The sequence below is a fragment of the Accipiter gentilis genome, chromosome 33 (assembly GCF_929443795.1).
Source record: "Accipiter gentilis chromosome 33, bAccGen1.1, whole genome shotgun sequence".
NCBI lineage: Eukaryota > Metazoa > Chordata > Aves > Accipitriformes > Accipitridae > Astur > Astur gentilis.
The window spans coordinates 2572485-2586598 of record NC_064912.1 but is presented as its reverse complement, the minus strand read 5'-3'; the positions used below and the strand labels follow the sequence as shown (position 1 = coordinate 2586598).

General features: G+C 49.3%; 1 protein-coding gene across 5 annotated transcripts in view; it reads left to right on the top strand.

Moving 5' to 3' along the window:
* RAB11FIP3 (RAB11 family interacting protein 3) overlaps positions 1-14114 on the top strand; it is an 80482-nt gene that overhangs the window by 54821 nt on the left and 11547 nt on the right. For 3 of the 5 annotated variants that reach the window (XM_049791826.1, XM_049791830.1, XM_049791828.1), the window contains 4 exons: positions 2502-2675; positions 6798-6932; positions 10255-10290; positions 13074-13167. In XM_049791826.1, coding sequence (XP_049647783.1) covers positions 2502-2675; positions 6798-6932; positions 10255-10290; positions 13074-13167 — 439 coding nt within the window. Of the gene's footprint in view, positions 1-337; positions 410-2501; positions 2676-6797; positions 6933-10254; positions 10291-13073; positions 13168-14114 lie in introns of those variants that run through there. The other 2 variants (XM_049791829.1, XM_049791827.1) reach the window with 2 other exon arrangements.

Below are 14114 nucleotides of genomic sequence, written 5' to 3'. Positions count from 1 at the left end.
ACCATCATTGCTTAAGGTCTGCTAACGCACAGAATTTTTTTTGGCCAAAAACACATCACCCAGGCTTGGTGCTCTGGTAAGTACTTACGGTTCCCACTGCTTTTAGAAAGCACTGGGCTTCCCTCCCACCCCAAAATCACATCTGGGGATGTCAGAGATGTGGTGAGTGGTCAGTGCTGCTGGGCATTCGGCACTGGGGCTGAAAGGGTGCTGTGGATTAGGGAAGAAATGAGATTAGCTGGCTAGGCTCTCCTCGCCTGAGCATGTTCAGCTCAGTGACAGTTAAATCGGGATATAATCGGTTGCTGAGCTCGCTGACTACCAGGTGGAGGGTCTCTGGAGGGGCCATGGCAGCCTGCGTACGCTCTCATCCTCTGGGGAAAATGACGTGCCTCAGATTCACCTGCCTGTACGTACAAAATACTTTGCTTGGGAATTTTTTTAAGATTAGGTTGTTCTTGAGGCTTCCCTGCTGCTCCCACTGTGGGCTTGGGAAGGTCGGGTGTCCTTTGGGTGCTCTGTCCAAACGCAGTGGTACCTGTTGCCAGGTGTGTTAAATGTATGCAAATTCCAGGTAGCCAAAAAAAAAGGAAAATGAAATCAAGGAAAAAATTAATTTGGCTTAAAGATGTGGAATGCTTGAAACGGAAACCTCTGGAATTCTATTCCCAAGTTGTTGAGGGCTGGTTTTGGTGCCATCAAACCCCAGGCAGGACAACTGTTTTACACCTCTAGTGCCCAGAGCTCTTTCAGGGGACAGTCAGTAAGTGCAGTCCGACCATCACAGCTGGTGGACTGAATCAAAGCTTCAACACTGCTTCTCAGTAGCTGCTAAAGCTCAACATACCTTAGATGGTTTGAGCTTAAGTGGTTATTTAGGCTGTGCGTAGTAAAGATCAGTTGGACTCTGGATCTTGAAACTGCTAGAGCCCCAGTACGTGTATATGAAATAGTTGTACTATTTATTGCCCAAAGCGTCCCTGGCTTTCAGGGTTTCCAGGTGCCTGATCAGATCTGCTTCTGTACAGTGCTTGTCAAACCGCAGCCCCGAATTTAGAGATTTGGGGTTGGGTTTTGCTTGTGAGTTAAAAATTCCACCCCCTGCCTTCTATTCCTGGAGAGATTTCCGACGCTTTCAGCAATGGTCTGCTGGGTGCAGCATCTGACTCACCGCTGGGGAGGATGGGTTTCTGACGGATCCCGCTGCGGGAATAACGGTGCTTCTCAAGTGCACAAGGAGGATGTGCAGATGCCCACAAGCTGGACTGGACTTGTTTGCGGTTAAATAGAGATCTGCTGTGGTTTTGGCTGGAGGGTTGACATGCTTTTATTAGTGGGATAAGGGCAAATCCTTCAGATGGTGCACGTTTTTGTCATAAATGGCTTATCTGTAATCTTTTTTTCTTTCTGATTTGGTACAGCAATCTAGTCATACCCCCATTTTCCCTCTCCTAGCAAGTGGATGAAGATGGGGGCATAGCCTGAAATATCAGCTTTTATAATAATGCAATCTTTTTTTTTTAGCATTGAATTTTGGAAAGGAGAGCGATGCTAGTCCCCCCAAAACACATACCTGCAGTTCATAGACGTGTGGGCGGCTTTCACAGCCTGGTTCTTACAAATCCCCCCTGCCTTTTTCCCCCAGCTTAATTTTAAAACCTCTGCAGTCCTGGGCAGGAAAGTCCTCTGAGAGTGGGTGCATACTGCCATGGTGGCTTGACTTCATACAACACTGCGTATGTGAAAAGACGCTTAAAGAAACGATGACTTCTGTGCTGAGCTGGGTCCCCTCCAAAGCAAGGGACGTCCCAGGACCTGTGCTGGGTGTGTTCAGGGTTTAGGCTGAGGCTTAACGCACTACAGCCTTCTGGATCCGGTGTTAAAAGCACATGAAACAGCATTCTCCCCTCCAAGATTGTCATGAGCGCGTACAGTGTTTTCCCAGCAGGAGCAGGGAAAGGGCTCCTTTGTCTTGCCAGGGGGTCTGTCACTGCTGGGTTTGGCAGCTGCCTGTAAACTGCTGGGATTTGTGTCATGGAGGGGGGGTTACAGTGTTAAACCCTGGTGCTGGGCTCTTGATAGGATTATACAGCAGTAAGTGAGTATGAGCCCGGCACATTGGCTGACGATGTAACCCAAAACATATTTAGGGTGTGTTTGGGACATGCTGAGCTTTTTCTCTGCTGTGCTGTGCAAGGGCTTGCCACCAAGCCCAGGTACCATCTTGCAAGTCTGACTACCCCCAAATCCTGTGTTGCAGCCGCCAGGGGAGCTTGAGTGAAAAAGCATTGGTTTGTTGTGGAAAAAAATTGCTGCAAACTTCCCAGTGGTGCCTGGGCTGCCCCTTCAGTGTTGAAGGCACAGGGCGAGTTGCACTGTAAGGAAGAGCTAGCCTGGTCTACTGAAATGGGGGATGTGACTTGGAAAGTGGGTGTATTGGATGTGATTGGAAAGGCTGCTGCAGTGGCCACCCTCTAATGTCTTCCTCTCTGTTCCCACAGATCCCATCCGCACGACCTGCCCCTGGGCTCGGACCTCAGCCACTCCATCGTTACGGTCATTAGTGGAGAGGAACATTTTGAGGATTATGGAGAAGGGAATGAAGCAGATTTGTTCTCGGACAGCTTGTGTAATGGGGAAAGCAGCTTTAATAGCTCCTCGTTCCTCTCTCCCAGGTAATGCTCAGCACAGCCCTGGCAATGTTTTAACCAGTTTCACTTGCTTAGTGTCTTTGCTGATGCTTTTTGTGTGAGAGAGTTGTTTCCTTTGGGTTTGCACACTAATCAGCCTGCAAGAGGGGGTTCCTGGGAAACTTTGGATACAGTGGGATAATCGGCTCGGAAGTGGAAGAGGAGTTGCCTCCCTCAGTCTTCTCTTTGCCTGAACAGTGCCCATCCTCCCATCCAGACACACTCATGCCTGGCAGCAGGTGGAAGAGCAGTCCACATTTCACATGCGTCCAGGACAACATCATGTTTCCCACTCCTATTAGGGATGTGGCTCCTCGTAGAACCTTCCGGTAGAGAAAAACACCATGCAGCTTTACCCCTGGTCCTGTTGGATGACTTTTTGTTTTTCTTTCTCTCTTGTGCTTGTGTTTTTGGCTTTGATGTGGTGCTTGCTTGGATTTGCAGAAGCTGCGGCAGACTTCCTTCTCTAGGCAGCCGAAGGGTTATGCAGACCAAGAAGCAGGCTGTAGCGTTTTCCAGCACTCTTTGCATTAGGGTCTGAAACCAGGCAAATGTTGGTTTTCCAGCCTGTGCAGGGTGGACTGAGGAGCTGGTATGACAGTACAAAACCCGTCAATACTTACTTTCTAAGGAAAAAAAGTAAAATCTGCAACGATCATCATCCACTGCTGCAGCCCACAAAGTCTCTGTGATGACAGATAACACCAGGGACATGTTCTTCCATTGGGCAGTGCATCTTTGTGCAAGGCAGGAGTGATCCCTGCCAGCCGCACAGTTGTGTTGAAGACAAGAATATACTTTTTTCCTTTGGGATGATACATGTTTGTGACTTTCTGCAGCAGTACAAACTTGTCTTTTTTTTTTTTTTTTTTTTTTTTCTTGCTGTCTGCCTGTTTTCTACTAGCTTCCCAAAGCCCTTCATAGATTTTGGGCAATTCTGGTTGCACAGGGCTTACAGGGAAGAACTGCTGTCAAATCTCCACACATGCGTTTTGCTGCAGGTCAGGGCTGACTTTCTTTTTTTGCTGGTGCAGCAGGAATTTTGAGGGTGTTCACAAAACCTGCAATAGGAGAGTGTTGCTGTAAAACATGCCTACCCCATTACTTCAGGAAATCAGTGCTCCAGCGCTTGATGTGATGGGATATGCTACAGTGAAACGTACGCGTCGCTCATCCACGCTTGTCCTTTGAATGCACTGTGCAGAAGTGCCGAGTATGGCTGGCTGTACTGGTGCTGTAGCATACAAAGTGCTCTCGGATAACACCCAGCCTTGGCGTTTGTTTTGAGTTTCTTCTTGAGGGTGGGCATCCAACCTAGTCCAGAAGGCTCCTGGCAAGAAAATACTCATCTAAAGGAGCTTTGCAATCAGTTAAACTTTTTCTTTATCAGTCCGGAGCTCCCAGGTTGCCTACGCTCCCAGTGTTCAAATCTTGTTCCGTCAGGGCACCGCCTCCTCACTGCTGCTCTGTCTCTTTGGATCTTATCCACAAGATCATGCTCTGCAGCATCTTTCCTCTGCTGGGAGGGCCTCACTCGGCATGTGGCCACACAGCTTGTGGTGGTTATGCTGGAGACTCATTGCTGGGGCTTGCTAGGGAGGCAGGCTGCAGATAAACCCTGCAAAACCTCTAGAGTTAAGAACAGGCTTCTGTTTGAAACGGAGGATTTCCTCATGCCTTTCAGGTCTAGCCCTTACCTTGGATTATCTTGGCATGCATGAAGGTTCTCTGAGATTGTGCTGTTTTTTCTGAACATAGCCCTGCCTCCCCAGAGCGTTTAAACATAGTGAAACCTTAAAGAACTACAGGATATCTCTGGTTCAGGCTGAACTTTTGGGTTTTTGGCTGAGGTTTGAATATGAGGAGCAGTATCGCTTGTAAACGGTCACATCGCCACACATCCTTTCCATGTTACTAGAGTCTCTAAACAGGAATAACACTGACAAATTTTCCTGCCGCAGCTCCAGATCTTCACCAGAGGACTAATACAAAACCCAAGAGCCTTCAGGGAAGACCATGGGGTATTGCATTTTCCTGCTTAGTCCTTGTGTGTGTGTTGTGATCCTTCCTCTTGGGTTGCTACCTCTTCCCTGGCACGTCCATCCGGTAGGAAAAGTCTCTGCAACGCTTGGTGGGAAGTGAATGGCAACTGAAAGGAAAAACTCCTTGCACGCACCCGTTATGGCTGCCAATGTGCTGTGTCAGTAAGTGCCGATGACCTGTGGAAGACGAACATTACTCCACGAGATGGAGGGAGGAGGCAGGAAGGCTGCATATGGTGCAGAGCGTGGCAACTTGCCACGAGGGGTAGGTGGGGACACCCCGAGGCGCAGTGCGGTTGAGCTCTCACCCACTCAACGGGCAAACAACCAACGCAGCCAGAGGCCAAGTATATCTGCACGCACCCGAAGAGTTGCCAGGCTGGCCTGTGGGTTCTCTACGCTTCTTTTCCCGGTTTGATTAATGCTTGTTAAGATTCGGGTTCACACCTCACCCAGGGATGCACCCAGCCGGGTGAGCTGTTTCTGCCTCCCGGCAGGGGCGAGGAAGACTCACTGAACAGGGCTCCTGCAGCCAGGCACGGGGGCAGAGCCCAGCAAAGGGCACATCACTTCTTCCAGGTGCCATAAAGCTTCTGTCAGCTCTTACCCTGCGCAAAGCCTGAGCAGTTGAACTGACTGCTGGTGGATAATGATTATCCTGGGTCCAAACCTGCCCCAGAGGGTAGGGGGAATGTTTTTCAATATCTTTTTTTTCCAGGAATGGGAAGAGATGAGCAATTCAGCATTTACTGTTGTCCAGTTGCCTGTTCTAAAGGGGCTCGGAAATACTGTACAGACGGCACAAACTCAGAGGCCTGACCCTGGGGATGGCTGGGCTGCTGACATCCCACTGCCACCAAAAATGTCAATGAGGGGTTATGCAGAAGTGCTGAGCCAGGGGACCCCTCCCTGGGTGTCCCACGCACTCAGCATCTCCTGGGCCAGGACTTGCCAGTGTGTATCTGTATCACGGGGTTGACTAGCCCTTTCAGATGCCTTTTGGTTTTAAGCTTGCTTGTGTTTGCTCACACCTTTACCTGTCTTTCTTATTGAACTACTTTGTTTTTTCACTATTAACCTTTCTTTGATTAAAGTCTGTGGCTTCCAGAAGCACATTTTCCCACGTAAAGGATTTATGGCATTTATTTGGCCTCAGAGTAACACAGAATTCCTTGACCAAACTCTGTCCTGCCCAAGTCGTGTCAGATGGGGGAAATGGCTCCCTGGTTTGCCAAGTGTCGGTGAATGCCTCGGCAGCATGCTTTCCACGTCAGTAGCAGAAAAGGAAAAGCTGATCGGACCCATTAGCTTCCCAAGCTGTTAAAGACCTGTAGACCCCCATGTCCTCTTGCCAAATGATGTTCCCTACATTAAGGCACCACCGCTGCTTAGTTTCTCTCTGTTTCACTTTGTAGGAGAGAGCAGTTGAATTGCAACCACCTTTTTAAGCTCAGCTTGAAAGCTCTTTGCAATGAAAGTCTGACTGTTTCTGTTACTAACAGAGGGTCCACAGCAGCACAGCTGCTCTATTTTTAAAGCATCCTGTCAGAAAATGGTGTGACCAACCAAAGAATTTGGCTCTCGCTCATGGCACCCAATCCAGTGGTGTGTGAGTTTGGTCTGCATTTACCAAGGCAAACCAGGACCATTGCTAGAGCCTCCTGAGACAGGTTGCTTGGAAAATCATGTCGGAAAATAAACCTTGTAGTTCTGTAGGTTTGTGGAAAGCATGCACCTCACCTTCCCTGGGCACTCAGGGGGTCTTCCGCAAGAGCTGGCTGGTCCAAGGGTTCGGAAACATGGGCCAAGCTCAGCTGCTATAAGTCTCTGGGAGGAAGGTGATGGAAGTCCTGCTAATTTATAGCAACTCCATATTGACTGTGATTTGACTTCTGAAATCGAGAGGGGAGGTGACCCAGTCTGCCCTGAAGTTTTTTAATTGCAAGTCTTGTATCTCACACCAAAAGCTCCCCTGCCCAAATGTACGCTCAGCTTGTGGAAGCCACAGACAAAAATCAGCCCTGTCTGTTCTGTCCTGTTAAAATGACCCTTGTGATTTCTCTAGCACCAATCCGCTCGCTGCGAAACTGCACAGCATTATCGCAGATGAAGCATTTGAGTTTTACTGTAGCCAGTGCCACAAACAAATCAACCGCCTCGAGGATCTTTCTGCTCGCCTGAATGATCTTGAAATGAATAGGTAATTGAGCTTGTGCGTGGCCATTTCAGTGTTGGGAATGATGTTCTGGAGGGGAAGACTCTCCTTGTCTCGCACAGCTTTCCCTTGCTGGTGCGTTGCTTGATTTGTGGTTGTGAAAGGGGATGAATTTCAAACGAGGTGAGCCTCTCCAGGTGGTAAAGGTTGTAATAAGGTTATGGAGGCTGAGCAGAAGTTTCCTTTAATCTGAGCCATGGAGGCTGGCAGACAATGAGAGTCTTCCCTTCTGCTCTGGGCAGCCTCTTTGCATGTCCTGCTGAGTGGTGGGTGCTTCTCCACGCTCCGAGCAATGCAGTCCTTGCATTGGGACTTGAAGCCGTAAGCTGATCATGTACAGTATTTCTGTCACCAAGGAAAAGACTGCCAGGTCTTCTGGCCAAAAATGCCCAGTGTGGAGGCATGCCCGAGTTGCTGGTTCAACCTGGAAGGGTAGGTACAGCCCGTCCTCCCACTGCAGCAGTAATCTGGAAACATCAGCTTGCTCTCTGTGACTTGGGACCTCTCCTGTAGACGCTTTCGCTTTGCAGCAGTAAAATCTTGTTTCACCCAGCTTCGCCAGCTGCCTGCCCACCTATGTGCCACCACTAGCTGGGTAGACGTGATAGACGCTGGGGCCTTTGGGTAGGAACTTCACAAGTTTTTGAACGTAATATTTGAGGTCTACTAGCCAGCAGCTGGACTTGCCCGTTTGACAAGTGGGGAGGGATTCTATTTGTTTATTTTTTCAGACCTGTTTGCAGTCTGTGGAAGGATGGCGGCATTAATGATAATCATTCTTCTCGCATCTGGTGTGCTTTTTCAAGCCCGGTTTTCGTCATGCTTTTGGTCTCTATCTGTCCTCTACGGGACAGTGTGACATGGGAACTCTCCTGGGCTATATAGCTATGGGAAGACAACTGGAAAACAAATAGGAGCTTGACCTTAAATTTTTTAATGGAAAAAGTACTTCTCTTCCTTTCTCCTTCTTGGGTAAATAGTTGCCTTTGCTGTTGGAGGCCTTAGGGTCAGTGATGGGTCTCGCGTTATGTAGTTAAGGGGAACACTAGACTTCCCTGGATACGCCAATAGCCCCGCTCTATTTCAGGCTTTCTCCACCAAATTTACCTGCAGAGCTGAACTAACACCTCAGAGCCTTCTATGATGGATGGGATTTCCAGAGGAAGCTTCCCTGTCCCATGATGTCATGGTGGGAATTCCATAGATTTTTGATTTAATGTGTGCCCTTTGGGCTCAGGGCAAGTAGGTATGATTCCTCCGTCTGTGTTCAGGGTTTCATATGCACAAATTTGCTGGAAATTTGTTCCAAGTGCTCCTGCACACTGACCCAATGGGGGGGGGGCAATTACCCACCCTTTCTGCAGTGAGGACACAAGAGGTGTCCCCATGCAGCATGTAGAATGTGGCAGGACCTGTTTACTCCCAGCATCACCAGCAGCGTGAAGCCTTCAGTGCAAGGGGACAAGTCCTAGACTGCAAGCGAAAAGAGCAGCAGAAACTGGACCAAAATCTGGGCCAAGCAGACTTGCACCGTGCCTGGGAGGCAAAGCCTGAAGACACCCGCTCCAGAGGATGCTACCAGCTGGGGTGAAGCCCAAGCCGCCATGTAACAACCTCAGTCTTGAAGGCTGTGGGCGTATATACGGTGTTTTATACTTGGAATAAGGTGGGGAGCCTGGTCCCAGCATTGGGGCACTGCTACCCAAGCCCACGGCACAAGAAGGCAGGGAAGAAATCCGCAAGGAGCTTGAGATGAGCCAGTTTTGTGAAAGTATATTTTGTTTTGGTGTCCTTGAAGCAGAGGTTGTGTGTCTCATCCTCTCCAGAGACACCCGCAGGTGCCGGCACTGCTTTCCGATAAGCTGTTTGCAGAGAAAAATATTTTTTTCTCTCTCCAGTGCTGGGACATACGTGACTTGTTACAATTGCTGGCAAACAACGAGGGCCTGACCTCCTCCCCTCAGGCGGGTGCCGAGCGTCCTTGAAGCCTGGCCAGCAGCGGCTTTTGCACTCCTTGGAAATCTGGGGTTTGAGGATGCACTTTTGACACGAGGGCTGGTAACCCTGACAACAGCCCCTGGTTGGTCACTGTTTTTTTTTTAAAAAGAAAATTGTCCTCAGCTATTTTTAATTCCTCCTTCTAAGAACTAATGTAATTGTTGCAGCTCTAGGCAGGAATGGACTCCCAGATGATTTTTATTTTTATTTTTTCTTTAAACTGAACTAAGCACCAGGGAATGCAATTGCTGCTTCTCCGCTCGGGCTAGAGCTGTGTTTACTGCCATCGTTCAGTGATGATTTGGTATCAGTGATGTGTCCCAGTGGCATCTGTTTGACAACAGTGTGTGTTTGGGTGGAAGATGAGGAGTGAGATCCAAGCCCCACTTGCTTCACTAGCATGCAGCTGCATCAGTCACGACTGAAGGACTGGAAGAAGCATCTTAGCAAGTCGCCGTTTCTGCAAAAGGCTTTTTTTTCCCGGCGGGAAGAGCCTGCAGCCCCATCCCGAGGGGCAGGGGCAGGGTAACGCAGACCTTGGCTGTTAGTACTGTGGGTCACGTTGAGCATTAGCTAAACCCTGACCGCTGTGGTATGGCGGCAGCTGGTTCGGGCATATATGGAGCCGGGGTGTGCGATCTCCGTCAGTTATCTGTGCAAAGGAGAGCTCGTACCCCTTCCCAGCAATTATAACAGTGCCCGTGCTTAAAATCCAGAAAGGGAAATGATTGACAGCTTCTAAAATCTCTGAGCTGCAAGTAGGCAGCAATTCTCTGGCGATCCAGAGCCTAATAGTGAGAATAATCTTTGTAAGAAGTGCAAACCAGCATGCAGAAGGATGGAAGTGCCTGTTTGGAGGCAGGAGCTGTGCCCCGTGCCCCAGCTGCTGGGCAGGGAGCTCCTGGGGGGGCAGCAGGGGAAGGGAGGGCTGGGGTAATGTGGGGTGCAGGAGACGTAGCTTGGTCTGCCGTCGGCGCCAGGCTGAAGCCCACCAAACTCACCGCTATTATTAGCACTTTCCTCGGGGATCAGCTTTCAGGACAGGGATCAGCCGGTGAGAGGATACCGTTGCTGGAGGTGGTGAGGTTTTCTGTGGCGTTATTCCATTTGGTTTGTTATCGCTGCATTGTTCAATATGTGAGTGGTTTCCTCGCCTGCCTTTTACTGGGGGTGGCCGGGCTGTGCATGCCGTGTGGGCGCTCCCCTGCCATAGCAAAGGATGTGCCCCAGAGTACTTGCAGTTTCCTGTTTCTCTTGCTCTCCACTGTCAGCTATCCTAACTCTTTCCTGTTTTTTCTTCATTTTGCAGTCCAAATAAAAGACTCTCAAGCAAGAAGGTGGCAAGGTAAGCTTATACTCCTATTACTGCTTGGTGAGAGGGGCGTCTGTACTAGCTGCCAGGCCTGCAGAAAGAAGACTGTCAAAATAAGCTTGCAATATTGTACTTCTGGGTGTGTTGCATAGCGCTGGGGAAAAGCAGGTTTAATTCTGATATAGTTTGCAATAGCTGTTTTTCTGAAATGGGGTTTTCTCACTCATGCATGCAGCTGGAGACTGGTGTCAACCTGATTTCTTCCAGAACAAAAGTAGGGGTGCTTTTCCCCTTCCATCCTGCCAGTGCCCCAGCAGGGGGGGAATGTGGAGTGGGGAAGGAGTTTTTAGAAGGGCATGTCCCTCTGGACAGCTTGGCTGGGCTGTCTCCTCCCCAGTGTCACCATGGTGGGTCTCTAGAAGACCGGACCAGTCAGTATACCCACTTGGAGGGATTTCTGCAGCACCCCAAAAAAGCCAGCCACCTTAGACAAGTCTCTTGGTTCTGTTTTACTTTGCTCAGTGTAATCCTCAGCACTTGACTTTGCAGGAGCAGCCTTCCCTGCTCCGTCAGGGGCTTTGGGGAGTTCCTGGGGGCTGGCTGTAGGTAACCCCACCCTGGAGTTTAATGCTGCACTGCTTCTGTCCTGCGCGACCATCTCGTGTGATGCCAGTCACCCTTTCCTTGTGGGCATTTTTATCCCTGACTGCACAGGAAAAGCTGCGGAGTTTGCTCTGAATCGCTGGGGCAGAGGGTCCCTCCCTTCTCGATGGCACCTGGTGCTTGTCTTTCCTTCCCCACCTTCACCATCCCTCCTGTTCCCATGTCATCGTGCTTTTAAGAATATATTGAGGCTCACCTTAGCTGTCCTGCCAGCCTCTGCCCTGCTCGGGGGTGAGGGAGATTGCCCTCTGCATTTGTTGGTTTTCTCTTTCCTTGTTTCTGAGCAAAGCAAGGATGCTGCAAAGCAATAGGCAGCTCAATTTGGGTGGTGCTCGTATCCCCGTGCCCTGGCGCTCAGTCTGCTCCCTGCACTGACCCGAGCAGCTTCTGTATGCCTCTCCCTCCCGTGTGCTCTCACACCTTTCCCTTCTCCAATTTTCCTGTGCTCAGCAAGTCTCCCCTGGCACGATTTCCTCTCCTGGCAAGGAAGCAGGTCCTTGATATTACATTTCCTAGTTCCGGTCATCTTAGTTTCTAGATCTTTGTTAAAAACACTGGCAGGAAAGAAGATTGAAGGGAGCAGCCTGTCCCCAGGTTTCCTGTTTTAGGACTAGTTTTTGTCCCATGTCTGGCAGAGCAAATTTAGGGAAGATTTGAGTTAAACTTCTGGGAATGGAGATGCCCTCTCTTATGGGGGATCGAGCCTTCCTGGCCCTTTGCATTTGCAAGATGCTTTTCTGAGCCTGGAAGTTGTGGGCTTAGGTAAATATTGGTTAATTCAAGAGCAGTCGAGTTTAGTTTGTGATAACGAGAGAGATAACACGTTTGCTGCAAAGTAGAGCCAGATCCTTAAGATCAGCCCAAAGAAAGCCCTTTGTTGCAAATACTGTAATTACTGAATAATACCAAAACATTTGCTTTTAGGAAATTGATTTTATTGTGGTAAGAGCTCTTTCCTGATTTTTGTTACTGGGTTCTGGTTGTGCCAAGAAATCTCAGCTGCTTAGGCCCTGTTGTGCTTGGCATGATTTAAATGACAAATGTGCCTGAGACTTTAGAATCTAAATATATACTCAGGGTGAGGATGCAAAATAAGGCTGGTACTCAGCTGTGGTCTCTTTGGTAAATGCCAGTTACGCTTCATGAATACTTGCATGAGCATATTGCGTAGCAGGGTGAATTTGAGAGCCCACATTACAAATCCCTAGGAAAAACTGAGGTTCAAAGAGTCCTCTGTGGTTTTCTCATTCACCTCCTGCTCAAAGCAGCGCTGGCTTCAAAGGTAGATCAGGCTGCTCATCATTTGAGTTACAGTGGGAAGGCAGAGTGGTTTTTCTCCAGGCAGCATCTGCCTGAGGTTCACAGAGCTGGAATACAACCATCCCTCCCTGTGGCAATAGTGGTTTCTTGTGCCAGGAGACAATGGAGCTGATCTACGGTGATACCACAAGGATTAAGTTCAGGTCAGCCCCTCCGCGGGGTGTCCTTTAGATAGCCACGAAGCTGTGGACACCAGTGTTGCAAGGCCTTGCTAATGATTAGCTCAGTCTCAGCTGTCGTGGCTGGTGCAGGGAGGTGGGCTGGGGTGTTTCACAACAGGTTTGGGTTTTTTTTTTCTCTCCTCCCTCCCTTTACACCCGCTGCCCCCCACTTCTTATTAACCTTATCAGTGGCTAGAGCGGAGTACTCTGTCCTTTGCTGGATAATACACAGCCTTGGTACATTCATAAAGAAAGAAAGTGAAAAGAGTGAGCTCTTATCTCTTCCCATTCCAAAGAGCAAGAACAAATGATCATGGTATGAAGTCCCAGCAGCATGTGTCTACGTGTGCGCTTCCCTGGCAGGGCACGTTCGTTGAGCCGGTAAGCAGCCACCCGCTCAGCCCTGGGCGCACTGGGGCAGTGAGCTTCATTGCCCATTGGAGCTGGTGGTGGTGAAGAAGGACCTGGCCCGCGCCATCTTTTGCTGCAAATCCTGCAGCCCAAGAGGGAGCAGTGCTGTTAAATCCCCTTGGAAAGGGAGGTCGCAGCTCAGGAGGGGAGAGAGAGGACCGTATCTTGCAAGAGCAGTTGTCGTCTGAAATTGCCATGTCCTGCAATGTTCGCTCTAATGTTCGTTTTGCTGTGGGTTGGGGTGGTTTGTCTGTGTTATAGACAGTTGCATCAGACGAGCACACTGTCCGTGGGGGTGATGGAGGAGTCTTACCGGGATACGCTGGAGTGCACAGAAGAGGACATCACAGACAAGGTAAGACTGATGCTGTCTACGCTATCCTGGAGCATGTAGTGGCTTGCAATGCTCCGAGATCCCCAGGCAAGAGTTAGGCTGAAGCTTCTCTTACTGCGCTGCTGGCACTGGGTAGCTCGGTGCAGGTGGGACGTACGAAGCCCTCCACATCGAGGGGATGGAGAATGAGAGCGCTCCGAGTTGAGTTGCAGAGGTCCTGTGTTGAGTCAGGAGGTGGCACTGGTGCCTTCTCCTGGGGGGTGGAGGTGTGCTGCTGTGCTGACAGCTGTTTGCAGGCTGTATTTTCACTTCTGCTTCATGTAATAAGATGTTCTCAAATTCTGTTTTTCGGAGATGAGCAGTCGGCTGATGTGAAACAAGGACTTCCGTTCCTTGGCACGCTCTTGCTGCTGCTGCTCATGCCGTCAGGATATAAAGCTGATTTTGTGCTGGTCCTGTTGGGTTTTGCTGGGGTGTTACGAGAAAAGGATTATAGGACAAAATGGGAGCTTGGCAGGAGAACAAGAAAGCTTTTGTTTGAGCATCCCCAGCTAAAATAGCTAAGGGAAAGAAGGAAAGTTAGACAGGTGAGTTGTGGCTTGTGCAAATGTCTGTTGCAGTCCTGAAACTCCTTGAAAATGACTTTTTAATTCTGGAATCACGAATAGAGAGCTGCATGGAGCAGCATGTGGAAGAGAAATACATATGTGTGTGGCTGCACTCGGATATAATTATAATGCATAGCAGACCTTTAAAAAAAGAATGAAAAATCAACATTTTTCCAAGTCTGAAAGTTGAATAAAACACTTGCATTCCTTAAGGCATCTGGCTTGGGAAACCACGTGTGTACTTCTGGAAAAGGCCTTGTGTCTCCGCATGTTTCTTTTTTAATACACTTGTATGTCACTTGCCCTTCTCCCCAGAGCAATGATTGGGTTTTTGCAGACATGCTCCTAATTGCCTGTCTT